Source organism: Mytilus galloprovincialis, chromosome 4, assembly GCF_965363235.1.
Source record: "Mytilus galloprovincialis chromosome 4, xbMytGall1.hap1.1, whole genome shotgun sequence".
NCBI lineage: Eukaryota > Metazoa > Mollusca > Bivalvia > Mytilida > Mytilidae > Mytilus > Mytilus galloprovincialis.
In genome coordinates, this window is record NC_134841.1 from 64,395,601 (window position 1) to 64,422,285 (window position 26,685).

The 26,685-nt window shown below is 32.9% G+C and overlaps 1 protein-coding gene across 7 annotated transcripts in view; it reads right to left on the reverse strand.

The window, feature by feature from the left end:
* Nucleotides 1-849: 849 nt before the first annotated feature.
* The window catches only part of LOC143072698 (uncharacterized), a 34,783-nt gene continuing 8,947 nt past the window's right edge, over nt 850-26,685 (reverse strand). For 2 of the 7 annotated variants that reach the window (XM_076247770.1, XM_076247771.1), the window contains exons 6-26: nt 26,147-26,171; nt 23,837-23,958; nt 23,213-23,265; nt 21,795-21,821; nt 19,848-19,933; nt 19,252-19,357; nt 18,366-18,788; nt 17,563-17,717; nt 16,973-17,183; nt 16,628-16,733; nt 14,677-16,088; nt 11,814-11,979; nt 11,089-11,174; nt 10,677-10,742; nt 9,992-10,106; nt 9,469-9,653; nt 8,961-9,063; nt 6,492-6,581; nt 4,199-4,278; nt 2,935-3,063; nt 850-1,593 (exon numbers count right to left, since the gene is read on the reverse strand). In XM_076247770.1, coding sequence (XP_076103885.1) covers nt 1,486-1,593; nt 2,935-3,063; nt 4,199-4,278; nt 6,492-6,581; nt 8,961-9,063; nt 9,469-9,653; nt 9,992-10,106; nt 10,677-10,742; nt 11,089-11,174; nt 11,814-11,979; nt 14,677-16,088; nt 16,628-16,733; nt 16,973-17,183; nt 17,563-17,717; nt 18,366-18,788; nt 19,252-19,357; nt 19,848-19,933; nt 21,795-21,821; nt 23,213-23,265; nt 23,837-23,958; nt 26,147-26,171 — 3,854 coding nt within the window. In that variant the 3' untranslated portion in view covers nt 850-1,485. The remainder of the gene's footprint in view (nt 1,594-2,934; nt 3,064-4,198; nt 4,279-6,491; nt 6,582-8,960; nt 9,064-9,468; nt 9,654-9,991; nt 10,107-10,676; nt 10,743-11,088; nt 11,175-11,813; nt 11,980-14,676; nt 16,089-16,627; nt 16,734-16,972; nt 17,184-17,562; nt 17,718-18,365; nt 18,789-19,251; nt 19,358-19,847; nt 19,934-21,794; nt 21,822-23,212; nt 23,266-23,836; nt 23,959-26,146; nt 26,172-26,685) is intronic. The other 5 variants (XM_076247773.1, XM_076247775.1, XM_076247774.1 and 2 more) reach the window with 5 other exon arrangements.

Sequence of the window (26,685 nt, forward strand, 5' to 3'; positions counted from 1 at the left end):
TGGTTATGTTAACGAAAATAAATTCTGAATACCACCAACTTAAAATGTGACAATTTTAAAACCACTGGTCAGACTTGTCTGTGTGACATTGATTATATTGGCTATATATATCCAGTTAAAGTGACAAATAAGTAAAATCTGATTTCAAATATTTTTTTCTTTATTATGAGCACAATAGGAAATGTACGTTACGCAATGCTCCAATTTAAAAGGCAAAAATTTGTTGTTTAACATACTTGATCATATATATTTATATATTTACAAAAATTTCTCCTACAATATAACTGTTAGCCAATGACAATATAGATGATTTTTTTCTATGTATTACAATGAAATTTATATACATGCACACTAGTTTAATAAGGTATACATCGAACATCAAATAAGTAATCTGCACACAAATAACAAAGGAAAAACTATGTCTGCTGTTCATTCAAATATTTTGTACCTTTTTTTAACTTTTCTTAGAATGCCTTTAACTACTATTATACAAATATATTTTAGCAAATCTTTTAACGCAAGCTAAGTTATATAAAATAGATTATCTTTTCATTATTTCATTGACTATCTCAAATATAAAATTTAACATAAAACTGTACAAATCAGATACAAAATAAATCAATAAACAGCAGCTAGGAAAAATTGACTCCAAAAATATGAAACAGTAATCAAGCTTACTTCTCCTCGGATATTCTCTCAGAAGTGTCATGTGACACGGTGTATTTATGATTTTTTCAATCTTACAAAAAATATTTACAAACAAATGAAATCTGTCATGAGTGAAGGGGGCATATATCACCAGAAACGTGATAATAAAATTCATCAACAAAGTGCAACCTTTTTCATTAGTACAACCCTGAATCTAACTACAGTCTATGGAAAACATAGGGTTTTGCCTAGCTTTTTCATCCTTCTGATCCACCTAGCTTCTTTATCCTCTTGCTTCAATTAGAAAATATAGGGTTCTACCTAGCTTCTTTACCCTCTTGCTTCAATGGAAAATATAGGATTCTACCTAGCTACTCTATCCTCCTGCTCCAATCAATACAATTCTCCATTCAAACCAAAAAGGTGACACATCTGTTAATCTGACAAATCTGAGAGAAATCTTTAAAACCATTCACCACAGGGATTCATAAGGCACCCACAATATACAATGTGAACAACAGCACTCACACTAGCTTGATCTCTATGGAATAAAACTATACAATGATGTTACACATCAAAATGAAGACCATTTCCAATATTAAATAACAATATTAATAAGCAAAAAAATTCTCATAACTACAATTAATTCACAGCATCTTCAAGACTTACGAAAATCTACTAACGACCATTTAAAGGGGGGAACTTCTCACAGAAACCACTTAATATTAAACCCCAGCAGTGTGACACAGAACACCAACACAAAATATTTTAAAATACAACAAAATTTAAGAGGCCATTTTCATCAATTCTGTCCTCAGTTGTCATCTGTTCCCATGTTTAACTGGTTCCCCAATATGTATTTGTGTATCCTTTGGGAGTTACAGCCTTGGCTTGTGAACTAGTCTGTTGGGAGTGAATGCGTGCACTGGATCCAGTACTTGTATCCTAAAATAAACAAAATACAATTAAACAATGCTGATTAAAGCAACTTGAAAATTGTGATAAAGAGCAGAGCAAAAATTTTAGATGGTTCATGCTTTATCAATTCGACCACTGCATTGCATTCGAAACAGCAACAATATTAAAAGATCCTGTACAGTATAACAGTCCGTTTCTGTCATGAATATTATAACTATACCCAAATTCTAAATTTATAATCAAAAGTTTTGAGTGTGCAAACAAATGTTATATCTGTCATTTTTAATAAAATCAAGGGAAAGTTATATCTAAATGTGAATGAAAGGAAAAATACAAACAATCAAACCACACTATGCCGCTGCGGGGGCATAAACAAAAACCCAGCCATCGTCAAATAAAATGCTTAGCTGAGCACAGCCTGATAAGACGGCAGAGGTTGAACTGTTAACAGTTGGGGCAAATTTGGACACAATATTCAAGCTTGATAGTTGATACTGTCTAAATTCTTTGTCATTATATAGTTTTCTAACACAAAATAAATGTGGTCAAAGATCTTCAAAATCTATTGCACAATACTGAACAATAGTAGATTTCTTCTTGAAACTTATGAAAAAAAATATGAACTCCTTAAAAACAAGAATGTGTCCCCAGTACACGGATGCCCAATCCACGTTTATTCAACCGTGAAAATAAGGGAAAATCTGTAATTTGGCATTATAAATTAGAAAAATCATATCATATATACTAAGTTTCAAGTTGATTGGACTTCAACTTCATCAAAAACTACCTCAACCAAAAACTTTAACCTGAAGCAGGACAGACGATCGAACGAACGAATGCACAGACCAGAAAACATAATACCCATAAATGGGGCATAAAAAATCCCTGCAAACTCAATCCCAGCCTTTCCTATGTAGTATGGAACCTTGTAGTATAATTTTGGAGAGATCCTTACTCTTAAACACAAGTTATTGTATGGAAACTAGGAAAATGCTGGTTTTTGGCACTTTTTCGCCCCCAATTCCTGCATGTTTGGGGAAATTACCCCCAAACTCAATCCCAGCCTTCCCTCTGTGATATGGAACATGGTGGTATAGTTTCAGAGAGATCCATACACTTACACACAAGTTATTGTCCAGAAACTACAAAAATTCTTGTTTTTGGCCCCTATTTCCTAAACTGTTGGTACCATATTCCCCAAAATCAATCCCAACCTTACTTTTGTGATATTGAACCTAATTGTGAAAGTTGTTGTCCCGAAACCAAATGGTGTCTTCGGACAACGACATCATAGAATTATACAAACCCCAAAAATATTTTGCGGTCTGAAAAAATGATTTGATGTTCCAAATGACAATTATTATTTACCTGCTGCAATCCCTGCATATGGAGCTGGGATGGAGGCTGATGAGTCATCAATGGAATAAACTGAGCAGCTCCATATGGATTTGTTGGTGCACCAATATGACTTCCTGCTTGGGTTCCAGTCGCAAACTGCTGTAAATTAAATGGAGAGAAATTCCAGCATGAATACCTTGTTTATCAACTCCCTGTCCGAATCATGAAGATGGAACAGGTTTACCTTTCTAGTACTAAATAAGGGCTATTCCATTAAAATGTATGTGGGAGGGTAGCAAGGGACTTGCAAAATATCCATACAACCAAGAACCATTTTTAAGATCATTTTGCATAATTGTAAAAGATGCATACTGAAAAAAGATCCTATGTCCCACATCCAATACTTAGACTTCCCTTCCTACCCTCTGACATACATTTTAATTAAATAGCCCTAACAATTGTTTCATTGTCAAGACGGAGATTAAATAATAAATATTCTTCTTTTTTTATTTTTTTGGTTAGATCTATCAAATATCTATTGAAATAGATATGATGCAATTTATAATCAACAGAGTTATTTTAAATACAGACTTTGTAAAACAGTCTACTTTCAGTTTATAACTAATGAGTATTTCAAAACAATTATTATTATTAGTGAATTTTGACTTTCAGGCACGCATTACTTTCAAGTTTGATAAAATTTAGGACATCAAACCATCAATATGATTTTGATTGTAGATAATGGTGAAAATCAATCCCCTAAGGCTTACTTAAAATACAACTTCCCCCTTGTAAAATTCATGCGAGTTATAAAAAATTCTGTATTGTGTCCATTTAACTTCATACAAATTTCTATATTGTGTCTAGAAATGTATTTAACTTCATAACAATTTCTATATTGTGTCTAAAAATGTATATTACTTCATAAAAAATTCTGTTATCTTAACAAAACCGACATTGAGAATTCTAGTAACCTTCCTTTGAATATAATACAAACATTGGACCAAGGAATAAAGCAAATTATGTACTGTGGATTCATGTTCTTCGTTGAACACCAATTTTGTGGGTTTCGTGTGTACAGGTGAACCATAAATTCAAATGTTCAACAAATTACAAATTTTCTATAGGCTTTATATATTGTATGCACAGATTAACAAAACCATGAAATCAAATATCCACGAAAATGCTAATTTTTCTCAAATCACGAAACTTGATACCAACGAAAATCCTCAAATCACGAAAATTGATACCCACGAAAATAAATGAATCTACCGTATTGATAATTTCAATTTACCTGTGAATGTGTTTTGCCATATCCTGACACACCTGGCAATCCTGTTCCTGCCAAATCAGCTGTTACTGTGGTAGCAGATCCTATAATTAATAATAAGAGTCATTTTTCAAAATGTAATTAACTCAATTTTGTGTAATGTTTAGGTTTTAGATGTTTATTACATCAAGTGAAATTTGAAGTTTGTATGAAGAAAATTAATTTTTTTTTACAATATATCCAAAATAGCAAGTACAGCACAAATACAAGTATCAATAAGGTAAATAAATAAAGTCAAATTTGTCAATCAACATAAGTAATTTTTTTTTGGAGGGGGGGGATTATAAAAAAAACTTGTTACTGTATGATGTGTTATTCTATATTGATTGCTGTTCCTGAGTGTTAAATATGTATTGAAGCTGAGGATTTAAAAACTGTCATTATGATCCGAACAAATTTCAGTAAAATATTTACAATAAACAGCTGTGCCATGAGGGCATGATACACTCGTCGTGTTTTCAAAGAATAAAGGTTAATAACCTCTCAATGTCATATCAGAAACTTAAATAAAAAAAACTTAAGGGAGGTTACCTTAATAGACATAAATCAGTCACCAAAGTTTAATGAAAACTGCTCAAAGAAATTTATGGATATTGTTCGAAAACTTGAAAATCCCCCCTTTGTTATGCAAAAAATCCAATCTAAAATTTATAAAAATAGAATGGGAGCTTACAACAATATATATAAACAATTTACCAAAATTTCATGAAAACTACGTTTTTATTGTCCGAAAACTGGATAATCCCCCATTTCTTAATGATTAAAACCTTATAACTAGTATTTCAGAAATTTATAAAAATTCAAATGGGAGCTTACAACTATAGATAAAAAACAATTCACCAAAATTTCCGGAAAACTGCTAAAAGCATTTTTGAGATATTGTCTGAAAACTGGAAAATTCCCCTTTTTGTAATGAATAGAACCCCATAACTCCGAAACAATATATCTAAAATGTATAAAAATGGAAATGAAGCTCATGTCAACAGATATGAACAATTCTGCAAAGTTTCTTGCAAATTGGTGAAATTGTTTTTGAGTTATTGTCCGAAAACTGGAAAATCCCCCTTTTAGTAATGAATAAAACCTAAAAAACTCAAAAAACATGAAATCTTAAATTTATACAACAAGTGAAACTGCGAGCTACTGCTCACTGATGATACCCCCGCCGCAAGTGGATAATATTAATAGTGTAAAAATATGCAAGTGTTCGGTAAACAGGAAGTTGTCGAGTGTTGAATCTGAAAACGCATCACACGGTATAGCTGACTTATAAAAATCCTGAAACCAAATTTCAGAAATCCTTGTATTGTAGTTCCTGAGAAAAATGTGACGAAAATTTTTAACTTGGTTATCATGTGTAAAATCATACAAGTGTTCGGTAAACAGGAAGTTGTCGAGGGATGAATCTGAAAACGCATCACACGGTATAGCTGACTTATATAAATCCTGAAACCAAATTTCAGAAATCCTTGTATTGTAGTTCCTGAGAAAAATGTGACGAAAATTTTCAACTTGGCTATCATGTGTAAAATCATACAAGTGTTCGGTAAACAGGAAGTTGTCGAGTGATGAATCTGAAAACGCATCACACGGTATGGCTGACATATATAAATGTTGATACCAAATTACAGAAAGGGTGGATGTGTAGTTCCTGAGAAAAATGTGACGAAAGTTTCATGGGACGGACTGACTGACGGACGGATTGACAGACAGAGGTAAAACAGTATACCCCCCCCTTTTTTAAAGCGGGGGTATAAAAACGAAAGGGAGCTCACATCCATAGATATAAACAATTCACCAAAGTTTCAGGCAAATTGGTTAAAGCATTTTTGAGTTAATGTCCTAAAGTTGACAAGTTGACAACAGTATACCATAAAATGTCCCGTAAACGGGTGTATAAAAAGAAGTATTAGATGATTGGGACCTAACATGTTTGAGCCTGTAATTCAGTGGTTGTTGCTGAGTTACATATTTGTTTTTTGTTCATTTTTTTGTAGATTAATTAGGCAGTTAGTTTTCTTGTTTTCCATTTGTGATTCTCTGGCCTTTTAAAGCCAACTATGTGGTATGGGCTTCACTCATTGTTGAAGGCCACAGTGAACTATAGCTGTTGATTTCTGTGCCATCTGGTCTCTTGTTGAGAGTTGCCTCATTGGCAATCATACCACATCTTCTTTTTTATAATTAGTATTTACACTTCTAAACTATGTTAGTAAAATAAATAGTATTATTAGTTTATACTACACATGATGCTAACCGTTTAACAAACCTGAAACTCCTGTTACTTTGTTCTGGGACTGATTGATGTAGGTCGACTTTGTAAAGTCCTGTGCCAATTCCTCATAACCTGCAATACATTTAAATTTTTATACATACACAATACAAATAAATAGTGTGACACAAAGGAATACAATCACAAATAATTCTATAAATAAGATTTGACTCAAATTCTCATTTGTTTTTTTGACTGGGGAATAGAAATATGGTCACTTGGTCTTCTCCCGACCGGCAGTAAAACGCTTGCTGAAGTGGGGCATCCGTTTGGCTGTGCGGGATGTATCAAGTTCGCATTCACGTCCAGTCAGAATGGGGACGTTAAATCTGATGTCTCGTTTAGAGAGAATGCCACGTTCTTTGCACGTTAAGAACCCTTGCACGTTAAGAACCCTTGCAACAACTCTTAGAGGGGTCTGTAGTCGGCCTGCTGCAAGGCAAAATTTCTGTCCCTATCCAATACACCCTCATTTTCCAGTGGCAGTCCAAATTTCCCCGACCATCATCCCAGATGGCCTCTATTGTGACAAGACCTACCTATTGTATTTATTGTGAACTTGTTCTCGTCCTGAATATGCATGAAATATTTGCCACTGGACGTTAAGCAACCAACAATCAATCAATCATTTCTGTTTTTTCCCCCTCAGTGATATTGTTGGCTTTTTGTAAAACTACCTCTATCCTTTTTTATTGGGAAAATATGCCTCATTTTTATCAAATTGGGAAATTTATAATAAACCATGAATTTGACTGGAACTTCAATTTGCAGACCCCTTTTCAAGAGGTAAACCCTCAATTGAAATAAGACCCTTATTGTTAGTGATGATACATAAATAGACCCTTAAATTTGCACATGTAGTCATTTTAGGCATTAAAAATGTTTAAATGAGTGTTTTTCAGTTTGTATTCATGCACAATTACTACTGAGGCTGCACTGTTTGGGAAAAAAGCTATCTTTTTGGGAATAATTCTAAGCCATTTTTTTTCAAATTGGGATTCTTCTTTAGGGGAAAAAGCCTTTATTCTCCAGAAATTTAAGGCAAACAATATGACTGCCCCTGGATCAGGGCTTCCAAAAAACATTTGAGCCAGCCGGACATTTTATATCTGATCCCGATTTTAATCCTTTAAGACTAAGTCACAATTATGGTAATCAGATGGCCATTCCAATGATAATGACATTAGATTAAAAAACGATTTTAAACTTTACTTTGTTTTGGATGTTTGGATGTAAACTGTTAAATTGGCAGTGCATCATTCAAAGTGTGCACTTCAGCGTGCTCATATCTGCCATAGACTCTTTATTTGTGTAAAATGACATGTCAAAAACTTCATTTTCGTTTCGAAAATCACGTTTTTCTAAAACCGGATGTTGACTTGTCAATGGTAAAACATGGACCGTAAACGGATACGTAAAATCCGTGTACGTTTGCAAAGCATGACTGAGTGAAGAAACTCTTTCCACGTTATTTCTTCAACAAAATGCTTGAAATGAACGTTAAGATACAGGTATCAATGATAATTTTAGCATTTTGAAGAAATAAAGGATGCATAATTAAATTTCCCACCTTTGCACATGCGCACACGTGTTCTAGTTCATTGACGTAGTTCTGACGATTTTTCATTTAAACCTTTTAAAATTTTTTATCAAATCATGTAGATAAACTAATTTCTTATAATTTTAATCTTTTGGACTAAATTAATGAGCTACAAACCGCTGAAATGTAAGAAAATAATTGTGAATAGACCGATCAATTTATACAATGTCCGGTACTGAACATAGTTTACCTGTCCACTGAACAGGTAGATATCACCTGTCCAACAACTAATTAGCCTTGATTAAAATTAGAAAGTATTGAAGTAGGGGTTGTTTTGATAGTAATTAATCATCATGTCACTTTTATGACCGGAAATGTGTAGATGTTAAAGGCAAAAGATTGGGTCAAAAAGATCGTGACTTATGTTAAAATGACCGAAAAAGCCTTGAAAACTAAAATGTATATGACCGTTTCATGCTTTGCCCAGCCGGACTTTTACCGGACATTAATCAAATGACCGGAATATATGACCGTTTTGGAAGCCCTGCCCTGGATGTAATTTATCTGTTTAGATAAAGAAATTCAAACTATCTATGGTCAGGAAGAGAATGTCAATAACAATGTAACAGCACCATCAGAAACAAAATAGCCTATACCCAGTTCTATATTGAAACTACAGAACCACACATATTCTGGAAGGCTATTGAATAATTGCTGCATGTATATTAAGGAGACAACAATTCAATGGATCAAGGTAAATTCTAAATTCCCTCTGAAAATTATTTTGATATTTTCAAATTTACTTGGTTTTTACTTGGAAATATTCAAAATAAGGAAAAGATCAAAGATTTACATATTTACGAAAATTTTTCTGTTTGCTAAAGCTACTTGGTTTACAGTTTTGTGAGTATTACCTTTATTACTACCATAAGTGTGAGATCCATAAGTCTGTTTTTGGAACTGTGCATTGGCTGTGGTACCAGCATGGGGAGCTCCTGTGTTAGTCACTGGGGGTACCTATAAAAAGATCACCATCTTTAGGATTGACATATAAATCATAAGAAGTCTGAAAACTTAAATCATTTTTGTAAACAAATCCTGTCTAACCATCATGCAAAAGAACAGCTTTTCACTTGGTAATTTTGGTATAAGTAAAATCTCAAATGCTACTGGCAATCTCAGACACTTTCTATAGCTTATATGGGAATTGTATGCTGTACCATTACAGGTTTATATTATGCATCACATAATGCTGTGAAAAATATGAAATTCAGATGTTGAAATGCATGTTTTCAGTAGATATCTGACAGTATTGTATTCTTAGTGAGATGGCAGTAAAAACACGTACTATTCAACATGTAATAATTCTTAAAGACATTTTTACATTACTGTAATGACATTTTACAACAAATGAAAACTTACTGGGAACATTTGAGGTGGGTACTGGAACCCCATGGCAGTGGGAGCACCTGGCAAAACAGTTCCTGGGTAACAGTATCCATATGGTAAGTTAATAAAATGCTGCTGCTGGTGTGATTGTGTTGACTGTTGTTGGGTAGAAGGAATTGGTGACTGTGCTTCTACTCTATTCAACTTGTTTTCTGTACCTGAAATGTCAAAAATAATGTAAATATCATTCACTACTCTCAATTTGCACCAAATGACTATCTAATTTATTTCTATTAATTGTAAGACCATTTAAATATATTTCAATTATCTACTCCAAAAAATATTGCAGCATGAAAGAAATTAAAAAGAGATCAATGTCATTATGTGTAAACACGGACACCTGACATCTGGACCTCTCCCCCTTTTTGTGTCAAAACCTCCTGCCTAATTGTACCACTATTTCGCGGGCATCTTCCAGTTATTACTAATGCTATAGAGAATTCATATTCTTATATTCCAATTTTCAGTGCCTATCTGGTCAAATTAATATACAAACCTGAATAAGGTACATTTCCAGCCAGGGATGTCTGTTCTCTTCCAGTATTTAGTGTTGTGGGTACATTACCAAATGCAGTCATATCATAGTTATAATTCTGCAAGTTTTGTAAGTTCTGAAATACAACAAAAAATAATGCAATCAAACGTTACTCATTAAATCATAAAAACTATTCATATCTTTGAAAATTGGAAACAATAAATGATAAGAAACTGGCCATTTTTTCAGGTCAGTGATATCATTTTCTTGGTAAATTAAAAAAAAATCCATGTAGGTTTGTTATTGATGACTGAAAAAATAAATACAGACTTAACATACATGCAGTATGGGCTTTGCTCATTGTTGAAGGCCGTACGGTGACCTATACACGTTAATTTCTGTGTCATTTTGGTCTCATTGGCAATCATACCACATCTTCTTTTTTATATGTAAGTGTTGGCACAGAAATTGATGGAATGTATAATTGCTATGTCTAGCTTCTGTGACATATATGGGGCGGCTAGTAATGTGTCAAAATAATTAAAACCATATCAAACCGTGAAACTGATCTTGATGGGTAATTACCAAAAAACAGTATCGAGTGGACAACCGTAACAATTTTATTCTGACCATTTTTTTTTTTACAATTATGGAAAAGTAGTAATAATTGTTATCTATGGTACATATGCAACAAGACATTACTCACCATTGGGGGTAATCTCTGTTGAAGCATCTGAATATCTTCATATCCATACAAAGGCTGTTGTAATCCCTGAAGGAGGAAAACAAATATATGACAATTATTTAAAACTGAGAGTTTATCCGACTTTCAACAAAACTAATGTTCTATTTATAGCAAATATAGCCGTTACTTTATCTCCTAGAACTTTCTTAGAAGTGTGATAGTGTTCATGTTTAGAACTATTTGGAGCATTCAGTTCATATATCATATCCTACTGAAAAACAAGATTTAACCCAGGTGTCTGCATTGGATATTTTAAGACAACTATCCAATGAACATATTTAAACTGTTTCAGAGTCAAAATCAATTCAGATAGATATAAAGTTCAATTTATTCTAAGGGTGAAGTCACACAATACTAAGTATTACTGACTTACAGCAAAGTATGGCAAGTTCTGTCCCATTATATACTGATGGCTCAGTAAAGGTACACCTGGTGGCAAATTTGGTGGTGCTTTACTTGCTGCAAAAACAACAAAGTATACATAAATGTTATAGATAAAAACAATTTCAATGGCAAGTTCAAACTGAAAATGTTTTTCATGAAAAGTTTACGAAAAACCTATAATGTATAGGAATAAAACAATGTATAGGGAAGACATCAATCAATGTAAAGAGATCAAGCTTGACTATCTTCGACCAACAAGTGCAAACAAAGAGATTTTTTGCATGCTTCACTGATTATGATTGAATTCGATTAGATCAAGATCTTACCACATAAACGTGATTAAACAGACAGAAAGACATGTACATCTTATAATCTATCTATATACAGACTTGTACAATTTATAAAATATCTAAACACCAATGATATGTGATAAATAAATCTCTATTGTTCTCAATTTCACATTCAATCACACATTATTAAAATATTTTATAAAACAATGCAATGAACAAACACAATTAATGTTACACCTATTCAGTAATATTGCCTAAACACAAAAAAAAGGAATTTGTATGTCACAATTTCTATCTTCCAGTTTGTATACAGTCAAAATTAAATATTTTTATACAGTCAAAATTAAATATTTACAAGTCATGCAAGAGTGATATAAAATAATGCCCTTTCACAACAATCAGTAGATTTTTAACATATGCTTACACTTACTGGTACCAGTCGAACTGGAAACTTTAGCTGATGTTGACTGTACTGTTGATGTTACTGCCGATGAAGATGAAACTGATGGAGTCGTCACCGTCGAGATTAGGGAAGTTGAATTTGTTGTAGATGTTAAACTTGCTGTTGTTGACGATGAAGAATTTTCATACTGAAAAATACAATTAGCGCATATACATGTCTCTTGCATAAAATGAAAGATAATTGTGTTGGCTGTAGCTGCCAAATTATTTCATTAAAAGGTAACAGAATTGATCATGTTAAACATGAGCAGTTCCTTCATTGACCAATTAATTACAATTGGAAAATTGGTGTGTATAATACAAGAAACGACTTGGTAAAAGCAAGATAGTTTTCAGATTGTGGAACAAACAAAATTTTGACCTATATACCTAACCTACAATTTAAAGGTAGGAAACCGAACCAACATTTTTTGTTTGCCTTATTTGAGGGATATAACACCAACCCCACTCATCTCTTGTCCCACAATAACACCAACAAATGGACTACACATGTACATAGCACATGGTTACATGAATACAGAGACATTCATTTTGTTTCTTACTGATACCTGTACTGTGACTTTAATCATATAATGGTATAGTTTATATTCAATTTACTATTAAAACTTCAAATTTTGCAGTTATGTATGCAACATAAAATGCAATTGTATGGGTGATAGCTATAAACAAGAATGTGTCCTCAGTACACGAATGCCCCACTCGCACTATCATTTTCTATGTTCAGTGGACCGTGAAATGCGGGTAAAATCTCTAATTTGGCATTAAAATTAGAAAGATCATATCATAGGGAACATGTGTACCAAGTTTGAAGTCAATTGGACTTCAACTTCATCAAAAACTACCTTGACCAAAAACTTTAACCTGAAGCGGGACAGACGGACGAACGGACGGATGCACAGACCAGAAAACATAATGCCCCTCTACTATTGTAGGTGGAGCATAAAAAGTGTTTTCCAATTCTGGAATAGCTCTAAAGAAACTTGGCTATTAACATGTTCATAAATATTAACATAAATTTACAGTAGTAACTACCTAGACCAATCGGCCACCGAAGCCCCTTTACAGAATACGGCAATTGTTTAGCAAAGAGGAAAAACATTGTAATTACCCATCTACAGCAGATTTTTTTTTTTATTATAACTATACAATCCTTTTAGTACAAAATCATAAATATATCTAAAACTATCACCATCTCTTTAGCAGTTTACTTCATTCTTTTTTTTACATTAAAAAGTTTTTGTTTTCTGTTGAATGATTGCAAATTCATTGTTATTACAGTGCTCTAGCTAGAAATCAAAAGGGGCAGGGTGCCAGTGGAGGGCAGGGCACTTTTTATGATAAGAAAAGGCACTGCTCATTTTTTTGTCTACGTTTCTGTGTGTATCACGAGTTAACGACTCTCTTTTTTTTTTTACTGTATATGGTTTTTTTTTATATAAAGATGCTTTTCAACTATAGTCTTTATTTCATTGTTTGTGTAATTATGAATGATATAGTACATCTTCATCAACATATTATGTTTTTACAGTTTAACTTAATTCACTCTACCCATTATCAAAGAATATGTGTTGTTTTTTTTTTTATCTATATAGGAATTTTAGCTTTTAATACATCATATGATCTGAAACAACAAATGGAAGTTTTTAACGATTATACAGCCCTTGCACAGTCGGTAAATCATCTGAAACAACAAATGGAAGTGTTTAACGACCTTGACTGGCTATATCTGAGAGCATTACTAATTTAACAATGTTTAGAACATGGATTGCTAAAAGTATAATTATCAAGTAGAAATTGCAATAAATATTTTTTAATATGTTCAAAGACAGTTAATATCTTTTAGGTAACATTATTATGTTATTATATATTCAATTGGTAATTTATTCCTTTTTTTGATACTAGATAATATTTTTAGAGCACAAATTTGTAATAAGCTAAAACAGGGGAAGTAACTCCAAAATCAATTTCCACGACGTTTCGGTTAAATAAAAACTGTGCTTGTCGCTAACAAGTTGAGATGGAAGGCATTTCTGTAAAGGCATAGTTTTATTTTGGTGACTTAAATTCAATTCTAAAGTCAAAAAAGTCTTCATTTATATACGAAAATGCCGACCCAAGCTAAACACACTCGCTGACACATTCATCAAAAGTATGACAAAAAGATACATTGTCCTAATTAAATTACCTAGTTATTAACACCTTTCAAGTCTTTGTAATGACATGATTAACCTGGGGGCAATCACACAGGTGTCATATATGCAATTAACTTGGAGATCAGAAATCGATGAAACAAAATTTTACCAAAACGGCACAAGATAATTTTGGAAAAAGACGTCAGGGCAGAAGGGCGCGGATGAAGGCACCCAGGGCGCGGCTGAGGGCACCCAGGGCGCGGCGCCCTTCTATTTTGGGCTAGCGAGACCACTGTATTATATGCAATTACTGTCAATACTGATTTTCTTTTGAAATTCCATGTCTTTTAAACTGTTTCACTAGTTCAAAAACTGTTATTGACCATTCTTTTACAATCATTACAAGGATGCCCCACTCGCACTATCATTTTTCTATGTTCAGTGAACTGTGAAATAGGGGTCAAAACTCTTGTTGTGGCATTCAAATTAGAATGATCATTTCATAGGGAACATGTGTACTAAGTTTCAAGTTGATTGGACTTCAACTTCATTAAAAACTACCTCAACCAAAAACATTAACCTGGAGCGGGACAGACGGACGAACGGACGCACAGACCAGAAAACATAATGCCCCTCTACTATCGTAGGTGGGGCATTAAAACAAATATCCCAATAATTAAATATAAAACATACCTGTGATGGAGATTGTCTCGAATCTAAGTTGTTTTCCTTCACTGTCATTTTAGATAATGTTTCACCGAGTTTATTAGCAGAAAGAGCAGAGGTCTGCAGGTTGGATTGTAGGCTGCTCTGGTGGGGGTTCCCTCCAAATGTTTGTGATGTATATGATGACTGAGTCCCTGAAGAGCTACCATCCCGCTGGTAACTGCTACTTGACTGAGAAACATTTGTTGAGAATGTTCCTGACTGAGAGTCTCTACCATAACTAGTTGAAACTTGTGGCTGATAAGAAGATGTCACCTGTGTTGAGCCACCTTGATGATAAATAGAACCAGATGGACTTTGTCCTTGATAGGCATTGGACACAGCTGCTTGATACAAGGAGCTCTGTCCACTTTGGTTAGCACTATAATTCTGGGCAGCCTGTGTTACACTACTGAATGAACTTCCTCCTGTATATGAATTGGGTTGATTCTGGCGATCTGAATATGATCCAGCTTGATTTGTTCTTTCAGATCCATATGAACCTGCTGACTGACTTTGTCTGTCACTAAAAGAATTAGACTGACTTGGTCTTTCTGAGTAAGAACTACCACTCTGAGTTTGTCTATCATTGTATGACCCTCTTTGACTTGATGGATCACTATATGAACCACCTTGGCTTTTCATATCATTGTATGCACTACCTTGATTTTGATTTCCAGCCAAACTAAATGTTTCCGGTGTAGTTTGTGATCCTGGATAAGCACCAGGGGGATTCTGACTTCCAGATATTGAGTTGCCACTCTGGCTACCAGGGAATGAACTGCCCCTACTACCAGAAAATGAGCCAGTTTGACTTTGTGTACTCGGATAAGAACTAGAACCGTTCTGATTATTCTGATAGCTTGCAGTCTGATTCTGATTCCCTGAAAAAGAACCTGGTTGGCTTTGGAATGTTGACCCAGACTGTCCATAGTTTTGATACTGGTTCTGGGATGAACCATATTGTGACTGTCCACTATGAAACTGGTTTTGACCAGCAGGAAATTGGTTCTGTCCAGTTTGAAACTGGTTTTGACTAGACTGATACTGGTTTCCTCCAGATTGATATTGAGTTTGGTAAGAACTTTGCGGAGAAGAGGAGTTGAAATCTGATTTATTTGGTAACCCAGCTGAATTTGACAGTCTATTTGTAGCACTAGTCAGATCTGAAGAATTTGAAAGCCCTCTTGCATTTGAAAGTCCAGAAGAACTTTGTAATCCTGAAGAGTTCGATAATCCTGCTGAATTAGACAGTCCAGCCGAGTTGGACAGACCAGCTGTTCCACTCAGTCCTGCTGTATTTGACATGGCTGACTTCTGTGACTGGTAAGGACTTGTTCCATAACCACCTTGTGAAAAAGAACCCAAATTGGATTCTGGATTACTTGTTGACAGTGAATCTACAAAATAAACGATACTATTTAATGTAGTGAAACTAAGATTTACATGTACCCAACAACATAGCATACTACATGTAAAATTGTTTTTCCCTTTAAATAAATATTACAAAACAAAATAATGAATGGATGTTTAATAATGTCCAGTGGCAAACCAAATGCATTATAAGGAAGATAAATTGTTACTTTGATTAAATATAAACTCTGTACTAATCTGCACCAAGTAAGATGTTTTGCATGCTAATTCACTTAGTAACAGCCCACAAGCTAGCAATAATACCTTTATTTTCTTTTTATTCAAATATATATACCTTACTCATGCAAATTATATGGACTCGGAGCCTATCAGTCTATGCTCTGACACATAAATGTTGCTTGCTTTGTTGAGAAGCATCAAATATAAATGTTCAAGTTTGTGACCTTCATGGAAACTATATATAATTCATCAGTATAATATTACAATCATAGAATTTAAATCTACATTCAATTTTAATTAAGTGAATATTGTAAAACTTAGTAATTATGTTGTAAATAAAACTTACTCTGAGATAACCCTGGCGTTGATCCTGGTCTCTGAGGGGCCATCATTGGACTAGATTTTCTATCTGTTTGGGAGGTTGGGAATGGTATGGGCTCTGGAGGACTCATCTGAAATATGGAAAGCACCATTCTTCAATTTCTTTATTAGACTAATGTTACAGGTCTTATTATTTATATAAAAGTCAAGTTTAAAAATAGAATTTGTTCAGAGGTCACCATGCCACCTCACTCTTGACTTTTGAATTTCCATATTCGAGAACAATGAAATTTGGGTGAAATTTTTAAAAGTCAAATACTAAAATAATTCCTGTTTTCATAACTAAAACACATGTAATAATGAAACTTACACTACTGACTTGATTCTGTGACATTGGATCTTTCTTTGTAGGAGTGGTATACGGAGAGTTATGGAACATGTTGTTCCTTGGTGACTCCTGACCAGATATCACAGAGGTTCCAGCACTAGGTGGCGGTGTCATCATTGACGACGTTATCACAGACTCATTTTGTTGCTGACTCACTTTTGGTAAATGATTGCTTAAAACAGATTGCTGTGTACTGAAATGAAGAAAAAAACAAATTACTTACATAAACTGTTTATTCACAAAAATTTGTTGGTTCCATCTTTATGTTTACCAAACTGGTTATTCATGTTAGAAATAAGGGAAAATTTCCAGATCAAGTTTTTTTTTTTTTTTTAAATATATCGAACAATGATTAATATAGATTCACACAAAAAATCCCCTGGACTAGTGATATAAAAAATGGAATGCAGTATAACCATAAATTAAATTTGGTTACCAAAGTGCAATGTTTAAGATAGGTTGTGCAGAATTTATAAAGAGGATGGCTTCAAAAATACATGACATGTCTATAATGCTATTACTTCATAACAGGCCTGATTCTATGTCTTACAGGATACAACCCTATTCTTTACCTGTTATTGGCAGAACTTGTCAGATTGGATACTACAGACTCTCCATTCCCAAATCCAAACATTGAAGAAGCATCCATACTACCAATACTACCGAACTGTACATCTACTTTATTTGTGTTACGGTGTCCTGGCATCTCTACTGCAGAAGCTGGTATCTGTATGTTAGAAATAAGTTGTTACTCTTCAGGAGCACCTGAGATCACCCCCAGTTTTTGGTGGGGTTTGTGATGCTCAGTCTATAGTTTTATATGTTGTTTCTTGTATACTATTATTTGTCTGTCTTTTTTTTAATTTTAAGCCATGGTGTTGTCAGCTTGTTTTGGATTTATGAATTTGACTGTTTCTCTGGTATTTTCGCCCCTCTTCTCTTGTTGTTGCATTAAGAAAACTTATTAAACAAAGTATCAGAAAATAGGGAGGTGTTCGACAGATCCAAAATTCATCTGCATCAAGTTTTTAATTATTTTGAAAAATTTTGTTATGCTGAAATTGTAATTAGAGGTTACACTTTGACCTTTTACCTATTAAAGAAGCAAGTAGCTAAAGTCTATGTTTTATTTAAACTTTAAAGGATGCCTTCATTTACTTTGGGGTCCAAACCATCAAACTTATCATTTTCTATATTAACATATTTGTACAAATTGACCCTAATCTATACATAACCTAAATACTAAACCTAACCATAAGTTACAAGGAACACTAACTAACCTTATTCCAAATCTTAAGTAAAAAGACCTTAGTTTTATGATAGGAAATATTCATTTACCTTCAAAGAGGTGGCTACTATTTACATTATTTATTACCTTTGAGGGAGGTGGCAACTTTGATCTTTGAGGTTTAGGCCTCTGCTGTGACGAAGATAAAGAATCTGTCTGTGAATTCATTGACATTGGAACACTCTGCCGACTTTGAGATAATGAATTCATATCCAGTGGCATATTCTGTCGACTTTGAGCCAGTGAAGTCAAGTCAATATTGGCCCTACTATTCTGTGTTAATGCTGTCAAATCAATTCCTCCATCTACCCCTGTACTTAAATTGGAATTCTGGGTAAAAGATGACACCAATGCATCAACTGCCGCTGAAGATGCTGACGAAACAGACATGGAATTAGATAAGGATGAAGAGACCATCTGATGGCCTCCTAATGGTCCTGATGATAAATGATTGGTTAAAGAAGATGCACCCATCTGACTGGATAAGGATTGTCTGGATGCTGAACCAATCTATAATAAAAAGTGAATATAACAATGAAACTGGTAACTACTAAGTCTTATTAAACTGCTAGAATGTACTTTTGTCATGGAAACTTTCCTGAAAGTTGTTCACATATTTAGAATTAAGAACCAAATCATGGATACTGTGTGTACCATACACACTGTGCTTATAGTTAAGAAATTAAAAAAAAACAATAGGCAACAAAATGTAGGCACACATTTTTTTTCACATTTTTTTGTTGTGTTGAGGACAGAATCATAAATTACCTTTGTTTCAAATTAATTCAGTTTTAAAAATATAATTTATCTAATCAATATCATATTTCTCTATCCTAATTTCACCCTGCTGAGCTACTTAGAAATCATGTACAGTATCTTGTTTGTAAAGTTTAAAAACATATGAAAAGACAGCCCTTTCACTATTTGTCAGAATGCTGTCAATTAGCTTTAAAATCTCAAAATAAATATTCACCCCAATTGTATTTTTTATGGACTCTGTTGCTTGCTGATTATACTGGGTCAAATATGACTCGGGAGATTCATTTGTTGTCTTCTGAAGAAGTACTCCAATGTCTATCCTGAAAAGTAAACATATTTGGAATTAGTGTCTGTATGGATCCAGAAATTGTTCATGTAAAATATACAGAAATTAATGTAAGAAAGAAATGCTCCATTTTTCATGTTAATCTGGATGGTTTCTGAAATTCAGAGGTAAATACTAAAATGACTACTAAGTTTTAAACATAGGTCACTTTGACCTTGTTTACAACTTCCTTGGTAACCCATACATTGTCATATCTGCACCAGAGTAAAATTGCATAATTCTAGTATTTTTTCCAATATTAAAACAAGTAGTTACAATGATATTCAAATTCTCATCATTTCACTGGACAAAATGTCCAACATATTTCTGTGGATCTACTGCCATATACAGCTTTAGATGAAAAGAGCATTCCCCTTTGAATAATAAGTCAGGGAAACTAAAGTTACCCGAAGAAGGCAATGTAAACACATAAGAATATTGAACTGGTGTTTAAACAATTGGTAAGACTGTCTGAATGTGACTACCTTTGTCCGAGTGTGTTGGATGAGTCAGTCATTGGCTCTGGTTCTCTATTCTGTATCGAGGATTCAAACACCTTTGTTTCTGTCAACTGAAAAGAACAACAGTTTTACAGTTTACTAAAAAATTCTAAACAGAACACCAAAACTTAAGATGTCAAATATATAAAGAGTGAATAGGAACATAAATTACCAATCTCTTTATAGCTATCACAGTTCCATTATTAATTAAATGGAAATATACTGCAAATAGTGACTACTAGATGTATAATATTTCAATATTGCTGTCTTCAGCGGCTAATTGAGACATGTATGTGACTGGTAAGTGTTTTTTTGTCATATACAAGTTTTAACCAGCCTGTGCAATTTTTATGTAAATGCTTCCATATAACACGTTTCTAAATAATAGACAAGTAAGTCAGTTTTAAGGCCACAATCATTGAAGTTTACTTGTAAAACTCCACTTTTTTTATCAGTACAAAAATGTTAAATACATGACAAAATCAAATACTTATATAAACTGTGCAGTGGTACTTTTCAATCTACACATATACATTTACATATCAACATAGATATTGCATTCCCCAACATCAATATAGTAAGTGTGTGCGACATTCTTGAGTATACGTGTATAGGCAATAATTTCCCCTCCCCACACCACCAATTCTAACATGTTGTCAGAATGCTGTGAATTTTGATACAGATTTTTGTATTTAACTTATACAAACTAGATTTTACTTGTTCCAATTTACTGACAATGTCAAGAAAAGAGATTGGCCTGTATAAGTTTTAAAATATATTGATTTCTGATAATCTTTTGTCGATTTCCATTATTTTAATATCATAACTATTCCTGATTTCTTTTTTGTTTCCAGTAGAAAATGTTTACTGGCATCAGGAAATAATGAGAACATTTAAGTTTTTAATAGGAAGCTGTTGATCACTTGACCTTGTTTGTTGTTGTGTAAAAGGCATAAATATGCTTTAGTTTTGAAATTAATTGTGTAAATTCAGAACTGACAATTTATGAAATTTCTTCATGGATTGGTTATCTTTATTTGTCAATCACTTTTCAAAATAAAATATATATTCTAAAAATTCCTACAACATCAAGCCAATTCAGACATATATTTTGAATACACAAATCAATAGCTCTCCAACCAGATAAACTTTAATAAAATACTGATCACAAGTCTCCTGAAAATGAATCCTTAATGGTTTGATATATTGACTGATGGTGTTTTACATCACTTTCACCATTATTTCCTATACTTTAAATTCAGAAATTATTGAGATGTTTTTATTATTGCTAAAGGGTTATAATCACAATAATTTACACTCGCAATTTTGAAATTTTTTATATAAATTAAACAGGATTTTTTTTATGTTGCAAAAATTTAAATCACATTTTAGTTTAAAATCACAAAATCGCAATAATAAATGCACGCAATAATTTCTTAATTAACACAGCCCATTTAGTATTTAAGCGTTACATAAAACACATTTAAATACCCTTAAAATTAATATCCTCAAAGTAAGATTTCTGAAGACATTGAAATAATCAAACAATGTACAAAGAATATCAAATTGATGTGTTAAAAAAAATCATACACTGAATACTTTTAACATATTTTGTAGTCTTATAAACATGCAGTAGATGGCCAAATTAAAAGTGAAAACAAGGCAACAGAAAATATTTAAAAGATGGATCTAAAAACAAACCATTTCTTGTAGTAGTAATACATGCCGATCAAGAGCATATGTACCAATAGAGAAATATTTCAATAATTCAAATTGTTTGTAAAATCATATGTATGGGAGGCAAGGAAAAGATATAAAATGTTCAAACATAAGACACAAAAGAAAGCTAGGACTAGCTAATAAAAGCAGGCTCCCCACCATAACCTTCACATAAGCTCCATTTTAGTGTTTATACAAAATGTGTTATCCTACCTTTATTTGATTCGGGGATTTCTGTGTCTGAAATTATTAATATCATGTTTACATATTTCATGTAGACAAGGGAGTGACATGCAATCATTTATTACTGAACATATTCAAAAATAATTTAGTTGTTACATGTTTTAAAAGATGAATTCAAAGTCCTTGCCTCCATACAGATACCTCTATACAAGTTTCAGATGCTATTTTTTTGTATGAATAGATCAAAATACTAATTTTCTTTAACTTTGAAACACATTCTTATAACATTCACAAATCATCAGTAAATTTGCAGTAACTAATATTATGAAACATACTAAGTTTACTCATACTAATGATTGCACTCTGCAAAATAGAAACTTTTTATGTAAAAATTGATTTTTGTGCATTATGTTTTTTTTAGATGCCTTAACCCTTTCACCGATTGCTGCCCAGACAGAAGCTACTCTGAGACGATAGCTTCCCTGGCTACTATTACTCAAGTGGGAGATCTTCATAATAAATGTCAATAAAAACTTGTTTGTAGTTATTTGTGTATTTATTTCATTCACTAACATCATGTTCACAGTTTTGTTCATGTTTTGAAAATTTATTCTTCATAAAATATTCAAATTTTCAAATTTTCGGCATTATCTAGGTGAAATTCTCAAAATTCTGCTCTAAGACCCCAAATCGTAATTTTTTAACCCAAAACAGCATAATTTTGAAAATTTTTATGAGGCTGTACAAATTCCTTGCACTGAACGATGTCCATTCCAAGTGTTTTGTACATAAAACGACATTTTATGTCAAAAAAGTATACTAGTTTGGCTTCAATTCTTCAATATTCTTTCAAAAAAAATGTTCCCTCATTTCAAATTCTCGTAAATTCTGTAAATTTTGTCTGATTTTGACACGGTTTTCAACAAACGGAAGCGCCATGTTTACACTTTCATCCGGTTATTCATCAAAGAAAGATAACTCATGTTTGCACTGTTTTGAGCGGGAAATATAAAACAGGTATTCCGATCCCGGTAAAAACGGGACTCATCGTCAGCTGTCTGAAGCGTGAATCCCGGTAAACCGGAACTCATCGGCGAAAGGGTTAATAATTATATACAAATGTATGAATATTCTAAAACTAGTATACACAATATAAACAGCTTTAAATACAGATATGATTTAAATTTACCAAAACCAATAGCTGCAGAAAGCATTTTTACATGTATAATAGTGTTGCTTTCGTCCTATTTCATATAAATTGATACTAGATGGGATAAATTTACTAAAAGTTTACACTTCAGAAAGCATGATAGCTAAAATTTGATTGAAACCCTGATGAAATACAAAAGAATGCAATAAATTCTGAGCAAGCAGACAGTTAGCTAAAAGGAGGGTAAAATTAAGCATCACTGACTGCCATCCAATGAACTGAACAATTCAATACTTACATTGCCTTGCCATGTATCCTCACTCCAGTCTTCTATTCCATCTCCCCAGGGACCTTTAAATATAGAAAATACTTTTTAACCCTGCCCAAATATTTGCCCCTGTCCCAAGTCAAGAGCCTCTGGTCTTTTTAAGTCTTGTTTTATTTTTAATTTTAGTTCATTTATATGTTTTAGAGTTTGGTATGACATCCATTTTTACTGTACTAGTACACATTTTTATGTAGGGACCAGCTGAGGCCCACCCCGGATGCTGCATTTTCTAGCTGGCTGTTATCTTCTATTTTGTCGGGTTGTTTTCTCTTTGACATATTCCCCATTTCATTCTCAATTTTATGTATACAGTAAAAGACTAAAGCTGTCTGGAGTGCTGGACTCCAATTTCAAAACAGATTCAGAAGCTACCAAACAATTTTCTATTATTTGTTTTGGAAAAAATAATAAATTCAAAACAATTTATAAATTATTTGAAACTGTATTTTTTAAAAGAAAACAATCCCTTTGATATAAGGGAACAGTATTAATTTTGTTGACGCAATTAAATGTTCTCCATCAAAAATATCTTTAAAAGTTTATCAAACTAAATGTTCTCCATTAGAAATATCTTTAAAAGTTTATCAAACTAACCAGTGGCATTTTCTTTTTCTGCATTTGCAGCTGTCTCATTGGTCCATGTATCTATTTGTGGTCCCTTGTCAAATTTAGCTGGCTGTCTTTCTCTATCTCTAGGAGGTTGTGCATTAAAACTCCTGCAGCAAACAGATAATATTATACATACTATAACACATAATACAACCTAAACTGACTAATTTGTTAGTGATCCTGACAATTTATGGGAGCTGTTTTTGGGAACTAACTACATTGTATAAATCTATCATTTTCATGAAAACCCTGAAAATAAAAATACAACGTATAAACTGCAGAATTTAACCATGTAGCTGGTTGCTGAGAAAGCCAGTTGTAAATAAAATATAATAAGGCCAATTCAAATTAAATGATAGATTTTCATCCCCGCCCGCCCCGAATTTTTTTATTTTATAAAATTTACGATTTCCAGATTTCGTTCATTCCCGTTACCGGTAACCGTTAAAATTTCGTTTCATCCTCAAAGCTTCCTGTTTCAAATTTCGGTTTTGAACCTCAAGTATATCTAACAAAAATGATTAAGTCGACCTTTCCGCTGCTCTATGATGACAACATCATCTTCCGAGAGTAAAGATTGATAACGAGAATGACGTGAAATATTGGTGTTAAGAGAAACACGCTGTTTCCAAGACTGCAAATTGCGGTATGTCACAAATTTCTGTGATTAGAAAACTGCGGACTTTTTTATTTATGCAATGACTTTGTCTCAGGAAATTTAAACTGTAAATGATACCCAAAGCGCAAGATTCGTGGAAACCATTGATACAGAAAACATGACTGGATTATAGATATTGAAATACAAGCACGAACTTGTCAGATTTATGACCGTTTATTGAATTTAAAAAGTCGACTAACATATGCATTTTATTTATGCAAGCCCTTTGATTTTACCCATGGCTGTCTTTTTATGTTGACAAACAGCAAATGTCCCAATACACCCCAAAAGAGTCATTAAACAACAACTTTTTTTTTATTATTAAGTTCGTGTTTTACATGATAATTATATTTTCATCTTGCATATAACTGAGTACCAACCCTATTATTTTCAACACTCTCTGAGTTTTCATTTTATTCTGTTCTCATAATAATTGTGTTGCATACCAATGCATATGCTTCATTTTATGGGAATACAAACCATTGTTTAGAAACCCAAATACATTTGGTGTAGGTAGTCTAACTGAAGAGAGTATTTCTCGCACGTTTTTGTTGTTAAGTTTTTAAAGCCGCAATTCGATATATTTAAGGATTTGAAAAATTATGTAAGATTCCTCATACTTGTGTATATAAAAAAGAAGATGTGGTATGATTGCCAATGAGACAACTATCCACAAAAGACCAAAATGACACAGACATTAACAACTATAGGTCACTGTACGGCCTTAACAATACATGATATAAGCTTATTATTACACTTGCAAATATGAAGAACTCGTCACAAAACATGCAAAAGGGTTTCATATGAAATAAAATTTAAAAAATAAAATCCTCCCACCCGCCCCATTTTTTTCAAAAATTTGGATGAAAATCTACTAATTAATTTTAGTTGGCCTAAATAAATAAACTTCTTTGAGACATCTACTGATAATTTCAAATATTATTTGTAGATCTTGACTTGATGATAATTTTTGCTATTTAAAAAAAAGATATTCTTTGTCTAGTACTGATTTCAAGATTTTATATGTTTTATGTACACAAACTTTTTATCTATTTTCATGGACCAAAAAGGGTGCATGTCATATACAAACACCATGTTCACAGTTTTGTTCATGTTTTGATAATTTTTTCTTCATAGAATATTCAAATTTTCAAATTTTCGGCATTATCTAGGTGAAATTCTCAAAATTCTGCTCTACGACCCCAAATCGTAATTTTTTAACCCAAAACGGTAAAATTTTGAAAAATTTTATGAGGCTGTACAAATTCCTCACACTGAACGATGTCCATTCCAAGTGTTTAGTATATAAAACGACATTTTATGTCAAAAAAGTATACTAGTTTGGCTTCAATTCTTCCATATTTAAAAAAAAAAATGTTCCCTCATTTCAAATTCTCGTAAATTCCGTTAAATTTCGTCTGATTTTGACACGGTTTTCAACAAACGGAAGCGCCATGTTTACACTTTCATCCGGGTATTCATCAAAGAAAGATAATTCATGTTTGCACTGTTTTGAGCGGGAAATATAAAAGAGGTATTCAGATCCCGGTAAAACGGGACTCATCGTCAGCTGTCTGAAGCGTGAATCCCGGTAAACCGAGACTCATCGGCGAAAGGGTTAAATAAAATAAGCATACCTTCCTCTTCCTCTTCTTGAACCACCTACAAAAGAAAATATATCTCTAGACTGATTGATTGAAAGCTTCTTAACAGCATGCAGCAAATACTACATGCTTTTCCAGGTGTATTACACATAAATGTGACATATTAATAAAGACTATGCATTTTTTTTTTAGTAGACTGGAGAGTTTTATAAACAATATGTATCTATGGACACAACATGTACAACACAAAATATTTTTTTTTAATCCTGACAGTGTAAATTATTACAGTTTACAAGTCAGTATCTCAGATATATGCATTTGTTTTAAAAACATTATTTTAAATCAATGGATATATGAAGATGTGGTATGAGTGTCAGAAACAAATTAAAACCAACAAGTCTTTCATGGAATTTTGCCTGCAGGAGTGATTTAATACACAAGTTCCTATATACTTCCTTTAACCACTGTCAGTTCAATAATTTATTCACAACAGGGACATAAACATAACATACAATTGGTGTTTTTTTATACAATCAGCTGGCACTAGATGTCTTTTTTTTTAAATCAATGTT